The sequence below is a fragment of the Rhagoletis zephyria genome, unplaced genomic scaffold, assembly GCF_001687245.7.
Source record: "Rhagoletis zephyria isolate East Lansing unplaced genomic scaffold, Rhagoletis_zephyria_1.1 Rzeph_scaffold_00371, whole genome shotgun sequence".
Taxonomy (NCBI): domain Eukaryota; kingdom Metazoa; phylum Arthropoda; class Insecta; order Diptera; family Tephritidae; genus Rhagoletis; species Rhagoletis zephyria.
In genome coordinates, this window is record NW_016157455.1 from 196,202 (window position 1) to 213,136 (window position 16,935).

At 32.2% G+C, this 16,935-nt stretch overlaps 1 protein-coding gene across 1 annotated transcript in view; it reads right to left on the bottom strand.

Moving 5' to 3' along the window:
- Positions 1-16,465, bottom strand: part of LOC108359299 (G-box-binding factor-like) — a 59,947-nt gene extending 43,482 nt beyond the window's left edge. The window contains exon 1 of the mRNA XM_017611108.1: positions 16,436-16,465. Within this exon, the coding sequence (XP_017466597.1) occupies positions 16,436-16,465 (30 nt within the window). The remainder of the gene's footprint in view (positions 1-16,435) is intronic.
- Positions 16,466-16,935: the final 470 nt, after the last annotated feature.

The window sequence follows — 16,935 nt, forward strand, 5'->3', positions numbered from 1 at the left end:
AAATCGATTTATAAATAAAGAAATAATATTTAAGTGGTTCAGGAAACAATGTTACCCATACGCCATGTACACCTAAAAATATATCGAAAAAATTAACTCGATTTTCGGAATCAGCGCGCAATTCTATACAGGAATTGGATATGAAGTCGCGCCCGTTGAACATTTTTCATGTAAACCAGTGTTATTTTTCAGTTGTTGCCGTTTCTAGTGCCTTTTCCTGCCTATTTCGCTATTTTATTTTGCCTTTTTTATAGGTTTTTAGGTCCTAAAAATCCGGTCCCCTCCTGATGACTGTGGTGTACATGTCACAAGTGATGTACGGCGACAGACCACTTTGTTTTCCAAAAGCACTTTCGCAGATGTACTAATCCGCAAGACTCTTCTTGAATCTCACCATCTCACCTAGGTATTTCGAAGCGAGAAGTTTTGTGTTTTTTTTGGGAACATGGCCATTTTCGTTTTGAAGGAGTTAACCGAGAAGCTGTTCTGCATTTGTTATCATGTGTCACATCACCCAGAGGCTCATTAAATACCAAGAAAATACATCAAAGTGCCAACTGGGACACAAAAAATGCATAAAAGCACCTTTATAGCCATCATTAATTTAGCATTTGCTTACGTTAGATAACTGAAAAGTGGCAATTTTTTCGAATAAGTATAAAAACACTCCCACACACACTCAAACAGCCTACAAAACGCCTAAATGTACGCTACGCCAAAACACTTATTAATTACCCAAATTAGCTGGATAAGGCAAACAAATGCCAATTGTATTAAAATAAAAGAAGCAGTGAACAGCTAAATTGAAAGCAACAAAAACATTGGCATAAAAGACATGACGCAGGCTAGAAATAACAAAAAGCCACAACAATTCAACAATAGTGGTGGTAATAAAACAAAAGCAACAAAAGGAAAAAGTTTCAAAAGCAGACTGCTGAGGCGAAGCGATGTGGTTGAATTTGTATGAGAAAGGGACGAGAGAGAACGAAAATATACAAGGTCGAAGGTTTAACTAGTTAAAATAAAAGGATAATGAAAGGTGAAAAACGAAACAGACGGACGAAGAAGGACGAACAAAAAGTTAAGAAAAGCAAGAGGAAGAAGCGATGGTGACAAAGGTTCTTTGAATGAAATGTAGAGAATGTTAGAAAAATATATACATATATATATATAAAAAAAAAAACAGAACAATAGATGAGTGAAAAGGTCGAAGTGGTCGACAACACCCTGTCTTTAGTAAGCAGAAGAGGTAGACAGATTTGTTGTTTTTGGTATTGTTGCTGTCTGTCGGCAGTTAGCAAGGTGACCGTGTTTGCTTCGTTTTTTTTTTTTACTCGTAAACCACGCTGCTTTTGTTTATAAACAATCGGGGGAAAAGCGAATACTTACGTTGTTAAAGGTTTAATTGTTAAAAGCGGAATGCAAATAACAACAACAATTTGAAACGATAACAAAACTAACGACAATGTAAACGCTGTTCGAGCGACAACGAAAGTGAAAATTATACACTAAAATTTACTAAATTCTGCTAAATGAATGCAACAACGGTGTATGTATGTCAGTCAATACGCAAATAGTGTTTGTGCAGCTTTTGCATATTTAAATTAAAAAACAATATACATACCTACCTACATACATATGTACATATAAATATATACCAATACACTCGCCTCATTATACAAAGCCGAGCAAATATTTAACTTTCATTGATGGTAAACACAAGCAAATGCAACCGAATAAGCGTAAATATAGATTTCCATACCTTAAAGTATTCATACGTTTACCGTTATGTAAATAAGTAAGTACGTAGAATCCGATTGCAAAAAATTAGAATGCAGAATATGAAATGAGTTGTAAGGTGTGTAATTCGTGAGAGTGTGTAATTGTTGTATTCATTCGCGCTTTGCAAACAATTTATGGGACCACTACACTGCGAGTAAATTTGACGAATAAATATTGCTGAGTTTATAATGTAGACCCAAATGGCTGGCTAGCTTTTGGTATTTACGAAATAGACCCGAATGTTTGTATACCTTCTTAACATCAATATTTAATTTAACATGTATATATTTATTATCTAACACTTCTACTCTAGGCCTATACGACATGCTTAGCGTTTAAGCTGTAGACAAGGCGGGTAAGTCTGCCGCTCGGCTTTCGCACTGGTTTCCTTTTTCAACCCGACGAATGGTCACTCCTGACATGCAACGTTGTACAGTTGGTAGAATTCCTGACGTGATATCGCGAAGACAAAACGAAGACGAATACGAAGGCTAGGGCAAACATTAAGACGTACACGAACATGTAGACGAAGGCGAATAAAAATTTGTAGACGAATATTACGAAGTCGAATACGAAAACGAAATCGAATACAAAGTCGAAATTGAATATGAAGTCGAATGAACGGACGAATATGGATATTAATATTGAGACATAAGCTACGATGTGTATACGGTTTTATTAGCTTTCATTTGCCATATTTTATATTAAGATTGTTAAATTGGTTCGTAAGATACACGTGATTAAAAGGAACCAATTTTTGTTTTAAGCTGAATAACGCTAAATTGAAAATATCTCGAAAAGGTATCCGTAGAAAAAAAATTGACTCGATGTTCGGAATTACCGAGCAATTCTACATAGGAATTGGATAGTGGCATTCGCAGAACATTTTTGCTGTAAACCAGTGAATTTAGTTGAGTTTCCATCAAAGTCTTTGTAAACAGCTTTCATCTGATATTTTAATAATTGTTTACGTTTTTATGATTCCTTATAATATATTATATTTTCAATATTTTACGTTTCGTAAACAATTCATAATTTGTGTTTCAACTCAATTACTATAACCCTCAGTATAACAAGTAAGAAAGTCTAAGTTCGGGCGGAGCCGAACATTAAATACCCGGCGCAAGTATTAAATATATGTTTTTTCACCTTTCCGAAACCTTTCGCTAGATGGTAAGCCGGGGTGTATCAATTTTGAGTAAATTAGCGTCCTTCAATTTCGAAATATTGAAGTTTCAAGCATTTCTGAAATTTACCGTTATATGAGAAGTGGCCGTTATTTTAGTCCGATTTCAATAATTTTCAACGATTTGCTTATGTGTGGCAAGCACAATGACCACACCGAGTTTGGTACAAATTGGTAGAACGGTTACCGATATACTTATATGTGATCATAAGTGGGCGGTGCCACGCCCATTTTCCAAAATTTGTGCACAAGTGCGCTCGGTTATAAAAATAAATATCAGTGGCAACTCTCTCAAAGAGTTTTTGAACAATTCGATTGATAACACTGTAGGGACGCTAAAATAACACAAAAAACGCCGATACACGTAAACTTAATTTTGAGTCGTAGATTACGGATCTGTATTCCGTTTTTCTAGGTCAGCAGGCTAATTTTCCAATATATTTTCATTTGCGAATGGAAAAAATTCAAACTTTGAGGGCTGTTTGCAGCTTTCAAGAAAAACGAAAAATTCATACAAAATGACGCACAAGAAAGGGAAAGAAAATTTTCTTCTATCAAAATTTCTTAGATCAGATAAAATGCTCCTATATTTATTTCTTCAAGAAAATTTACAGTAAAAGCAAAGTACTTTTTCAAGCAACAGAAATAATGGAAAATATTTCTAACATGGAAAATCTTGCTCATACGCCATGTACGATATGGTAATATTTCATTTATTTTTAATTGATTAGTCGTCTCAACTTTTTAGATTGGTGCAAAATGTTTCTAAGTCAAAGTTTTTTCTAAACAGCTTTCGTATCGATTTAATTGAATTAAAATTTTTCAAACCGGTGGCAACCCTCTTAAAAAAATTTTACAAATTAAACTTTCTTAAACCACTTTCGTTTGACACCCATATTACAACATTTAATTTCCTTAGCAGTTAAAATTTTTCGAACAGGTTGCAACCCTCTTCAAATAAATTTTAGAAATCAAGCTTCCTTAAGCCTCTTTAGTTTGATGCCCATATTGGAATAATATGACATTTATCTTATCAATTTAAATGAATGCAATTTTTGAAACATACGGCAACCCTCTTCAAAAATATTTTCAAAATTAAGCCGCCTTAACCCTCATTAGTTTGATATCCAAATTGTTATATTTCATTTATTTTCTTAACTTAATAAATTAAAATTTTCAAAAGGTGGCAACTGTACATTTTTATTATTTTCATTTATTCGGGGCTTTTATTGTACAAATCAGAAATAGTTATAGCCGCACAACATATTAACAAGTTTTCACAATTATTTAATTTTTTGTTATTTAATTTTAGTTATTTGTTTTAGTTTAGTTAATTTTTAAACAAAAAAACATGCAAATCCAAGTTTCAAACCTTTATAAAAAAAATCCACAATAATTTGATATACTCAAAATTGTTCTGTGAAATTAATTAGAAAACTCGGAATTTCACGAAAATGTTTAAACTTTTTTTTAACATTGCACACAAAGTTTGCAAATTAAAAATCCATGGTTTTTGAATGAACTATATTTAAAAAGAAAATAAGTCAAATTAAATAACAAAAACAATGAATTAAAAAAACTTGCTTAAGGCGCACGTGTCGGAGGCATTGAGTGCATAAAAAACCAACAGAGGCAACAATGTGGAGAAACAAAGCGTAACAAAATGGACAACTTGCGTGAAATTGGAGCGCGGCAGAAACGCCAATGTAACAAAAAAAAAAAAAAAAAAAGAGTTATATGGCAAAACGACATAATGCAAATAAATCAATCTACATACTAGTCCTGCACTTGTAAAAATATTTGGATAGGCGTTGCCATACGAGCTGTAATATTTACTAGGCCATGTGTCAGCATATCTTTTCAAGGAGACATTTACGGAAGCCAGAGAATGGGTTGGAAAGTTTGTGACAGTTTATTTAAGTGCGTTTGGAGATGTACTACATATACATGTGTACGTATGTGTGTGTGTGTGTGCAAAGTGCATTAATGCGTATACATACATGTGTATGTATGTATGTTGACGTACACATGCACCAACATTCGCAACGTAACCAAACGTTATTATGTGCGGTCAAACGAAATGCTGCTTGTCGCTAAAAGGCGCTTAAAGGGTTAGCCGCTTATACAACAAACATTAACTGCACGCTTAATACCATTTACTATACATATGTATGTATGTATGTATGTGTGTACATTAGGGTGGTCCTTAAATGTAGCAAGCAAATTTTTACATCAGATTTCCTAAGCCTGAACCCCTACGTCGATGCTAATATAGTCGAAGATATCACTTATAAATTTTGACCCCGATTGGAGACGGTTGAGGCGTGTCACACAGGGGCCAAAGTTTAAATTACCCTATGAAGACGTCTTAGTATCGACTTTAGTAATATCGGTTTTGGGCACAACATAAAAAAAAAACAAAAATATTTTTAATCTTTTGAGTCCTTAGAGGCATCTGGTGTTAGACCCCTTTGCGACACGTCTTGAACGACTTCAATCGGGACAAAAATTTATATGTGATATCTTCGACTTGTGATAGTATCGATTTTGGGAATTAGATGGGAAAAAAAATTTATTTAAATATTTTGAGTCTCTATAGAAAAAACTGTACTTTGCCCCCTGTGCAATCGGGACCAAAATACTGATTTTAAGAACCATCCCAATGTACATAGTCGTCTACCGCGCGACATTTGTGCAACAGTCGTTTAAGTAGGATTTTCTGGCGGCTTAAAAATGTAATGCCATCACGATAAGCTGCGCAAATACCGCCCACGATTTTCTACCTCACTTACACGTACACCACGTATGTGGGGTGGTGATATTCATTTGTTTTGATTGCCGTGCTACCGACGATTACACACACATATGTACATATTTAAGCGCTTGCAATGCCATTTCATTTTATTCGATTGCAATTTTTAATTATGATCGCACCAATGGGCAACATGCAGTTACGTCTACTTACTTACATACGTACATACGTACATACGTACATACATACATGCTTACTTTATTTTATACACCGCATATCCATTTGTCCGAGAAAAAATCCAATATTGCTATTATTGAGCTCTATGGGAGATGAAAATTAATCGGTTTTTTCCAGATGTGCATTAACGGTCATCCTGTTTAATTATAGTCATTCAAAATGCAATTTCATTTGACAGAAATGTTGAAATGCATTTTTATCGATATTTTAATGCATTCATTGAATGCGAGTGACAAAGAAAGAATTCTTAAGGTATTGTTTTTCAGTAATTTTATTGCACTTATTTCGCGGCACACAATGGGTGATGAGCGGAAAAAAAATTATATTGGTGATGGTCAGATTTTGTCGTTTTTTATATTTATTACTTATACTACATCCTTTGAGTGATTTGGTTTAAAAAAAAATTGGCTGCAAACATGTTAAAAACATTACAAGGTAAAATCATTCTCTCAATCCGTCGGCCATGATTTTTTTTCTGACATTTTCAAGCATTTTAAAATCATATAAAGTTGATAATAAAAAATGAAATTTTTCACAATGGTTGTTTTTTGAGATTGAAAATGTGTGTGTGTGTGTGTGTGTGTGTGTTTGAGTTTTGAATTTTAAAATTGCTTGCAAACGTCAGACTGCCTCTCAATGGTTTTACCTTGTAATATTTTTATCATGGCTGCAAATATAATTTCAAGTTTGTAAACAAAGCCAAAAAAGTTTCTGGGACTGAATATCTACCAAAAAAAATTTTAAAATACATACAGTGCTGAACAGAAGTATTGGCACAGTGAATTTTTCGCAATATATGCAAAGTTCTTTATTCTAATTTATTTTCGATAATTTTTTGTAAAAATATTGTTCATTCTACACCAGAAAACATAATAATAAAATCTCTAAACTTTGTGCAAAACTCAGGAAATTCATTAAATTTGCACACTTATTTGCAACTTTTTATTCAGATTTTTTAAAAAAATTCTAATTATGCAGTTTTATAGCCCATTCCAAATTTAGAATCACAAAGTGCAAGTTTGAAGTCGCTAGAAAATCGCATTGATTTTTGGTAATTTTTTTTTCACGCAAGTTCTTCCATACAAAGTATATTCGACAATTATTTTTTGTATGGAGAAAATGAGCAACAACTTCCACTAAAAAAATTGCTTTGTATGGCTCTTTAAAGCTTTTTGAGGTTAAACATGTCTGGGAGTTGTGCGTAAAATAAACCGATTACAGGCATTTAAAGCGTGTTTACTTATATTATTATTATAAATATATGGACAAAATTGTCCTCAAACTTACACAAGAAAAATTTTAGCTCTACGCCTACTCCTTCTAAATTTCTCAACAAAATGTATGAAACTGAACCACTGTGCGGTGTCTTAAGAATATTTTAGCGTTGTTTAAATGCAGAAGAATTGATTTTAATTGTTGTCCTTTAGAGCCGCTTGAACGGCCCATAGTAGCAATTCCAGAAATTATATCGCTCCTGATGTAAAAATCCAAGAATGTTGGAATACAAGATTGCGCATTCCTGCGAGTGATAACGTCAAGATAGCAACGAATAGGAAAGAATAATTGGAGATGGAGGAGAGAAAGAGTGTTAACTGTCAAATCATGGAGGTCGCCATATTTACATACATATAAACATCTCTGCATACATACAAACAGTTTGCTAAAATGACGTCACGTGAACAGCTGATTCTGTCAAATTCGCCAAGAACAAAGTAGCGGTATTGCTGATTGCGCCACCTCTGTCTCCCTATATCGTGGTAAAAATCTATATGAGATTGTATATTTCTGGTGGGGCTCAAAAGAAGAGTCTCATATAAAATTTGGCAAAAAGTATCAATTATACACCGATTCTACTGTAATTGGTTATCTATGATATTTTTTCTTAGGCATTAAGAAATGTGAAAAATCGCATAGAACGGTAAACTGCCACGCCCAGTATACTAGGGGCGCATATGGTGAATGTTATCCGATTTTAATGTAATTCGATTTGTATCTTAATTTTAACCAAAAAAACTTAAATCTGAAAGATGGTAAAAATCAGCCCACTGTTACGCCCACCAATTATAAAAAAATCCATTTACAAAAACCTAATTTTGTTAAATTCGGATAGCAACTAAAGTCCTCAAATGCCGACTTGAAAGAGTGCTCCATCCAGAAAGAGCATAACTAAAAGTGCCAACGCAGCTGCAGTAATTGCAAGCGCAAGTGCAGGTGAAGTGAGTGGCTAACAAGTGAGTAAATATGTAACAGCAAAGAATAAACTGACTACCGTCTTCGCTGACTTTCACATGCAATGGTAAATATATGTTCAAAGTTGCAGTTGAATCCTTATAGGGAACTGATGCGATTCTAGTGAATTTAGAACGATGTAGACATGTTTTTCTTTAATGCTCTTTTGAATTAGTTATTTTCTAAATAGTGACGACTGTTTCTTGCCGCATACTTCATCGATAAGATTGTTTGTGATTATTTAGTGTGTTATGGGAAAAGTGGAAGTGTTTTGAAATTGTCGAACTCGTACTAAACTCGTTTTAAATATTAGAGAAATTTGAGCAATGCTTAGCTGTGATTTTCCCTACTGGGATATAATGGCATAACATGGCTATAAGAACTGAAGCAAACTTTAAGTGCAAAGCGCCCGTATGAGAGCGTCTATATGTACATAGCTACGTGTAAGTGTTGCTATGTACATGAATTTATATGTACGTATGTTACATGTGAGTATTTGTTCTGCGTACGTGTAAATACACATTTGCATATGGGTATTTCCACCGCAGACAAAATTGTATACCTTAATAAAATTACATTGCTTTAGCATATTTTCATAGGGAAACAATCAAATTTGATTTAAACAAATTTCACATTTATTCATAACTCATTTCGAGATATTCGAATTCAAAGTCGTTAAGCGCGACCTTTCTCATTTGGATATTTCTATTGGAGTTTGTTTTTTTTTTTTTTTTAAAAGCTCTTAAGGGGAGACATTATGTGTTGACTATTGCTCTCTAAAATCTTTAACAAAACTATAAGAAACTGTTCGATGGAAAATAACTGTAAGTTTTTACTTTGCTTGATGAAAAAAATGTCCCGTGAGACAGGGAGGAAAATTAAATTGAAATTTGCACATTATTATACTAAAATTTAATAGGCTATAATACTGCATACCTGATTTTTTTTTTAGAAATTCTTATTAAAAAGCGTGCAATTTTGTTGAAACTTTGCAGTTTTTTTTTTAATTTTCGTACACAATTTCATTATTGGATTTAAATAGGGTTTGCTAAAATATAAGCTGAAATCGCTCCTTGAATTGTTGACTGCGAAAACCCCCTCTATTTTTTGCCCATTCCTTGTTTTGTTTTTTTTTTTTTGCTATAACCTTGAAAACGAAAAATCGTCCAAAATCAACTTAAGCGCCAATTATAGGGATATTTAAGAGCTTTAAGTTAAGCCTGTTGTCAAAATTACAAAACAAAAAAACTTTTTAGATTACAGCTTTTTTCAGTTTAAATTTGTACGATGGTCTCGTCCGATATGATGAAAATGCCCATATGCCCAGAAGTGGAAGTGCCTGAATATGTGGTCAAAAATATGCATTAATGTATGTACACATGTATCTACAAATGTATTTTATAAACGTGGGTGGGTGTGTATGTGCGACATGTTTTAATGAGAGAATTAAATAGTATATGCGGATACGAATAATGAAATTACCTAACGGTAAATGCTTATATGCAAAGTAGGGCTGTGCGATTAATAGATTATTCAAACTTTTAATTAATCATAAAGTAAATAACTCAATTATTCGATTAATTGGAATTACTCAAAAGTTCAGTTACTCGAGCAATCAAGATTTTAATTAAGCACTAGAAGTGTCTTGATATTTTGAAAAGAACACTTTTGTTCTCAAAAATATAATAAAATATTTTTTTATTACACATTTTAAAAAAAAGTTAAACATTTTCAAAAGCTAACTATTTTAACGAGCAAAATTTATTTTTTGAGTAATCATATTTGAAGTAACTCAATTAATCATCGTTTTGAGTAATGAAATTCTTGATTACTCAAGTAATTGAAAGCTAAAAGTATTAAAGCATCAACGTGTGTCCATTAGTATACAATTGGTAAATATTTTTAGACTATAAAGACGATACGATTAACATCTTAACTTTCAACAAAGTCTCGATTTCCTTGTTAAGAAAAAGTTGTGCATTTTGAATAGAAAAATATGTACAGTAATATTTAAACTTTGACCATTTTAACTAACTGATCTAATTATGTTAATACGATACAAACCATACCGAAACCTTTAAAACTTTAAAAAGTATATGGGGCGTTACATACCAAAACGGACGGGGCTCACACTTTATGTGTTTGATTTGTTTCAAATTTTTAGGGTTGATGCATAAACATAAGTAATAAATAAATATGAAATTTGAGCTTGATTAATAAATTTTTAAAGGCTTTACAGCACAAAAACAAAAACAAATCGGTTTAATAGTTTTCAAAAATATATAGAGAACGGGGCGAGGAAAAAATTTGAAAAAATCACACATACACACATCAAAATTCTCTATGCAAAGAAATATTTTAAATTTTTTTTCTTGAAAAATTTTTCACCTAAAAATTTTTTGATAAAAACCCCCAAAAAAAAAAAAAATTGAAAAAAATCCCAATGGTAGCTCCGGGTATTGCGCAATACTTAAGTATATTATTATGGGGTGTACTCTACAATAATTTGAGTTATGAATTTTTTTTAAACCTCAGCTCTTAGTCAGTGTTGCACAGGGTATCAGTGAAAATCTAATCTCTTTTTATTTATTAGTATCTAATCTTCTTTATTTTTAAGTTATTGAAATTTTTTATTATTAAGGTAATGTTTTTAATTTTATGTACAAGACTAATTATAAAAGACTATTGGGGTGTTCACAGCTGCCTGGTTATCAAATTATCCGATTGTGGTTGTATTTTTAGCTCAGTTTACAAAAACAAAATACACTAGAGAATAATAATTTATGACCAGATAACCTGATAATCAGGCAGATGTGAATATCCCATATGTCTTATTTGTGTATAAATAAATAAATAAATGAAAACACAATACTAAAATATTATCAACTCTTAAATAGTGAATGTGTTCAACTTAATATTCAAAGTGTAAAAAGTAAACACAGTTACACTAGCATTAAGTAGTAATAAAAATGCATGTGCAGTATTTGTTCATAGAAGCACACACACAAACACATACACACTTTAATAGATGGTGACAAAATGTACAATAGTGACTACATAACAAAGATAACAAATATTTTTTTTTTTTTTTTTTAATTTTTAAATAACTACATACATGCGAGGACATAGAAAAAAAAAGTAATAGGCTAAAATATTTATTTACAATACACACCAGTCTGACTGCTGATATTTTATTCCTCCTAGTGTTGTTGTTGTTGTTGTTGCTTTCACTGCTTACGTAACTCAACTGACGATGGCGCACAAAGCAAAGTGACGCATCAAATTATGTAGAGTAGTCGACGTTTTAATGACACTCCAGTGCCGCTCAAGACACCCAGAGTACAGAACAAATGAGCAATAAGCTTTGATGCTGCGCCGGTTTTTAAGTAGATTTTTACAGTTTTCGTAAATGTGTTTTTGGCTTTTCTTTTTTATTGTTGTATTCTGCAAATTGTAACTACATACTTTTAAACTTCACTGTTGCTTGGCTGTTACATTAGCAGCGCACATGCATACATACTACATAACTACACAATGTAACATTTCAGTAATCTCTGTGCTTTGTAATTGTTATTGTTGTTGCAACAATTTTCCTTTCCTTTTCTCCGCACCTAATGCTGCTAATAACGGTAATAATGTGCTTGTCATATTTTTCAAATTTTTGTATGTACGAGTATAGTTAGTACAATTTGCCCTCAAGCCGCCGCTGTCAACACGGCGTATGAGTGCTTTATGCGTTTATGGGAGTTTTTTTTTAAATCATCACTCATACGACGTGTCGAACGAAATTGCGCTAGCGGCTGACAATTAGCAACTGTTTCATTGTTTTTCCTAATTTTTTCTTTAATACTTCTTTTTACGTTTTTTTTTCTGTTAAATAATCGCCTCGGCACTAAAGTCTTCGGTTTGTTTGAAGGAATCGTTTTGCTTTGTTAGTTAGTTTAATACTATACATCGATATGAACGTGTCTTCTGTTTCAGATTCTTCTTTGTTTTTGTATATACCAGGTATAATTTTTTTGTATTTGGATTTTAATTGCACAAATGCCATTCTAAACGAAAACAAAAAGAGGGTACGTATCGCTTAGCTGCCGCAAGCTTTATAATAAGCGCTAGAAAAAGTTATGTTATCAGTACTTGCACAAAATGCTCTATTATTCATTAAGGCGCTATGCTTTTGCTTAATTTTTCGAAAAGTCCGATTTGTGCTTTATTTCAAGATATTATCTTTGAGAGTATTTGGGTATTACAAAGTAGTGTATTACCATAAAAATTATTGCCTTGTCAACTTTTTATTAAAGTGGTGATCGTTCTCATGATAGTCGTATCAATGTTACTCCAAAGGTTAATATACATTTCTGGCTAAGGACTGTCACACCAGCAGCATTCACCAAAAATCTTTACTGAATAATTATGCTTTTATAACAACAGGTAATTCAACTTCTGTTGCAGGAAAAAGGGTGTCTGTGAATCCCATGCTGACGAATAAGGAACAATTTTCTTAAGCTTAATCTCAATCTTAGGCTTAAGCTTAAGCTTAATCACAATATCCATTTAAATCTGTATCTCAATCTCAGTCTTAATTTTAATCTCAGTCTCAATCTTAATCTTAGTCTTAGTCTAAATCTTAATCTTAATCTCGATTCCAACCTCAATCTCGCCCTCAATCTTAATTTGCAACTTAATCGTAACCTTAATCTAAATTTGAATTTTACTCTTAATCTAAATCTTAGCCTTAATCTTAACCTAAGGCTCAATCTCTGTCTTAATCTTAATCTCAATCTTATTCTTAATCTTAATCTTGGGCTTAATCTTAATCTCAATTAAAATTGTTATCCTAATCTCAGTCTTAGTTTCAATCTCAATCTTAATCCTAGTCTTAATCTCAATATCAATTTTAGTATTAATCTTAATCTCAATTTAAATCGGAATCTTAATCTTATTATTAATCTTAATCTTAGTCTCACTTTAAATCTTAATCTTAATCTTAGCCTTAATCTTAATCCTCATCTTAATGTTAGTCTTCGCCTTAGTCGTGCCCAACCATCCCCGCCATCACCTCCCTTCATAGAGCCAAAGGATTGTGTCGCTTTCTCGTTACTTCGATGTTTTGCGCAAAGAAGTTTCACTGTTGGCTCTTCACAAAGAATGTAGTTACGTATGTATGTAGATATATTTTTTGGCTTTGACAAAAATATTTTAGCTTAATTAAGCGTCATTCGTGAGCTGGACTGTGTTGTACATACCTCTGAAAACCTTGTTTCTCCACAAAAATTGTATGTACTGTCGAAACCTGATAATTGGAACTCCATATTATCAGTCATTAAGTTGCAATTAACCGAGATTTACAACTAAGTGTAACTATTCGCAACAATGTTCAATTAGATTAACCCCGAGAAATGCTCAATGGATATCAACTATTTCTTCATGATTGAATAGCACTTCCGTTTGGTAAATTTTCTTCTATACTTACTACGATTGCATCGTATTTTCAAAAGTTTATGACGTGATATCCTTAAAAAATAAATCAACTTAAAAACCAAAAAAAAATCTCACAAATGAAGGTATTTTGAAAATTAAAAAAGTTTCGTTATAAGAATTCTTTTTCCTATTTATTACTTTAATTAATCGAATAATTCCGTAGTCTAAATAAAGAATTGGGAGGCAGTATCAGAAGAAAAAAAGGAGAAGCAAATGTGTTTTCAACTGATGCCATTTACTACTTAAATGAAGAGAAATTTTACTTTAAAATTGCGCAACCAGATATATGTAGCTTCTCCAATAATTGATAATCCAATAATTGCAATTAATTGGATTTTATGGGTACATACAACTTTCATGCCAAATGAACAAAACAGTTTATAATGGAAGAGGTAATTAACTGGTTTCGGTTAAATTGCAAAAACTTCCTTAGGAGATAAAACTTACTTAGGTTTTTTTGATGAATGTAAATGAAATTTGTAATGGAAGCTTAAGAAATGCATACCCAAAAATTTTCTGAGAAAGGATTCCCCTAAATATCAGGGACCGTAACAGTTACAACTTTTATTAAAATAAATCGCTATTTAACAATTATTTTTTTGAATTTTATTTAATTACTCCTTAAATAACTGTTTTTTCTGATTTTTATTTTATAAATCACAAATAACAGTTATTTTTGATTTTTAAATTATTTATACAAGCCATCAATATAATTTAATACAATTTAAAATCATACTTATAAAAGTCATTTGTACAAGTCTTAGTAAATTGTGGTTCTCCAACACCTTCTTAACTACGAAAAATTATAATGACTTTTATCGTATGACTTAGAAAATAAAAGTCGTTGACTGACATTTATTAATGACTTTTATAAATAAAAGTCTGCAATAACTGTTATCTAAGACATATAATATAAAAATCAAAAATAAATGTTATTTTCATACTATTTAGATACAAATTAAAAATAATTGTTATTTTGGATTTATAAAATAAAAATCAAAGATAATTGTTATTTTTTTTAAATATTTCATCAAAATTGTAAATAAAAATTTATTTTCAAATTTGATTCTCGATGAAAAAAGAAATCAATTGGTATGCATCACTTAGTTGTAGAACATTTCTTTCATATCGTTGGCTGAGTGGAAGATCGACCTATCTCGGCTGCCAGTTCGAAAACGCCCTATCTCAGAAAATTTTTCAACAACGCTCTAACTAATAAAACTTTTCAAGAACGCCCTACTTCAGAATTTTATTGAAAAACGCCCTATCTCAATAAACTTTTCAAGAACGCCCTATCTCAGCTGCCGATTCAAAAACGCCCTATTTCAGCTTATTTTCAATGTATTTTCGTTCGAGATAGGGCGTTTTTGAACCGAATTCTCAGATAGGGCGTTATTCAACCAAATTCTGAGATGGGGTGTTTTTCAAAAAAATTCTGAAGTAGGGCGTTCTTGAAAAGTTTTCTGAGACAGGGCGTTGTTGAAAATTTTTCTGAGATAGGGCGTTTTCGAACTGGCTGCCGAGATAGGTCGATCTTCCACTCAGCCAACGATATGGAATTTTTCAATGACATTTTTCATCAATAACTGTTATGTTCAGTCCCTGCTAAATATATCTGTCTCTACATATTGCTGATCGGATTCCATATCTAAGCTTTCGAAGAAGTTATCGTCCAGCGAACCGAGGCATTTTTTTAGCAGTTCGATGAACCCGCATATGAAGTCATGATTGGATTCTCTTTCTTTCTCATCTCGGAATCTTCTGTATCCCGTCGAGTTTCGATTAAAATATTAGGCTTCCCAGTCGATTATGAAGGTTACATGAATTTTAGATTTGCAATCAAAATAAATTTCCATGGTTATTTTTTATTTAGTTTACACCAATAAAATAGAGTACAGATAAATTATTTTTAACCAGATAACCTGATAACCTGGGAATATCATTCAAATTTATTTTCCATTTTTTTTAAGTGATTTTTCGAAAATAAAAGGGTTTGCAGAAAAATGCTTACATTTATTTAATTAAGAATAATCTATTATGTAACTTAACAGCCAGTTGCTCACGATTATTATTTTTATGACCTCAATTTGTCAGATACTTTTTGATACTTTCCTTAATTGCCACAAACTCAAATATTTCACCAAAATGCCTATAGTTAAACGAGAGCAATTATTTCGTTGAGAAGCATTTTAATTGCCATTTCCACTTTTTATTTTCAAATATGCGTTTTATTCGCTGCTAGTTTGCCACAACAAGCAACAAAACATTCGACAAAATTAAATAATGAAATTAATCGTTGCTGCCAGGAATTGGCGTGCGTAAGTTGAGTCACAGTTAGACAGACAAAAAAAAAAAACAGATAATCACACACGGGCAGACAACGTCAAGGACATTTGCGTGCATGTTACGCGTTTCAGCACTATTTTCCCTTTCTTCGCTCTTCATGATTTCAAAGGTTTTTTTTTTTTACTTTTTTGTCGTTGTTTTGCAAGCGCCTTGACAAAAAACCCACCTACCTAATCGCTTTTAAAACATTTAACCACTTATCCGCCAGTCTGAGTTTTTGTCAGTTGCGCACACAAATTTTCTGGACTTTCACCTTTTAGCTGCGATTTTCGCGGATTTGCAATAGACCAAGCTTAGCGCTGACACGCTTTTATAATAACTGAGTTTTATTGAATTTTTTATAATTTTCACTTTGGAGTCTTTTATTCATTGCTTGCCCGCTTTTTCATCCGCTTAGGCGATTACACAACACATAACTTCACCTTCTGTTTGCGTACTGTTTTTGCCGTCATTTTGCCATGGGCAACAACAACAGGACATAACAGGAAGTGAGTAATAACAAAAACAACAAATGACACAAAAAATAAACTGGCACAAGAGAAAATCAAATTATATGCATTCATACATACATATATATGTACATATGTAGCTGTTTGTATGTGTGTTTTTATTAAATGGCACAGTGTAGAATTCGAGTTAATATGTGTATGTTTGCATCTTCACTTAGCTCAGCATATGTGAAATCCGGATCAACTTTCTTAAATTTCCACCAACTAACCAAACGATCAGAGAGGAGAAGTCGTCCAACTTAGTCAGCACACAAGCACATATTTACTATAAATACATATCTAAATGAGTAGGCATGCAACTTTTTCGCTTTTCACTCTATAGAATAATTGATTAATATTTAGTAGTCAAATTTAATTTTTATTTATTGATTTTGTTTGCAAAAAAGTCAGTTGCATAAAACTTTTAAGTAATT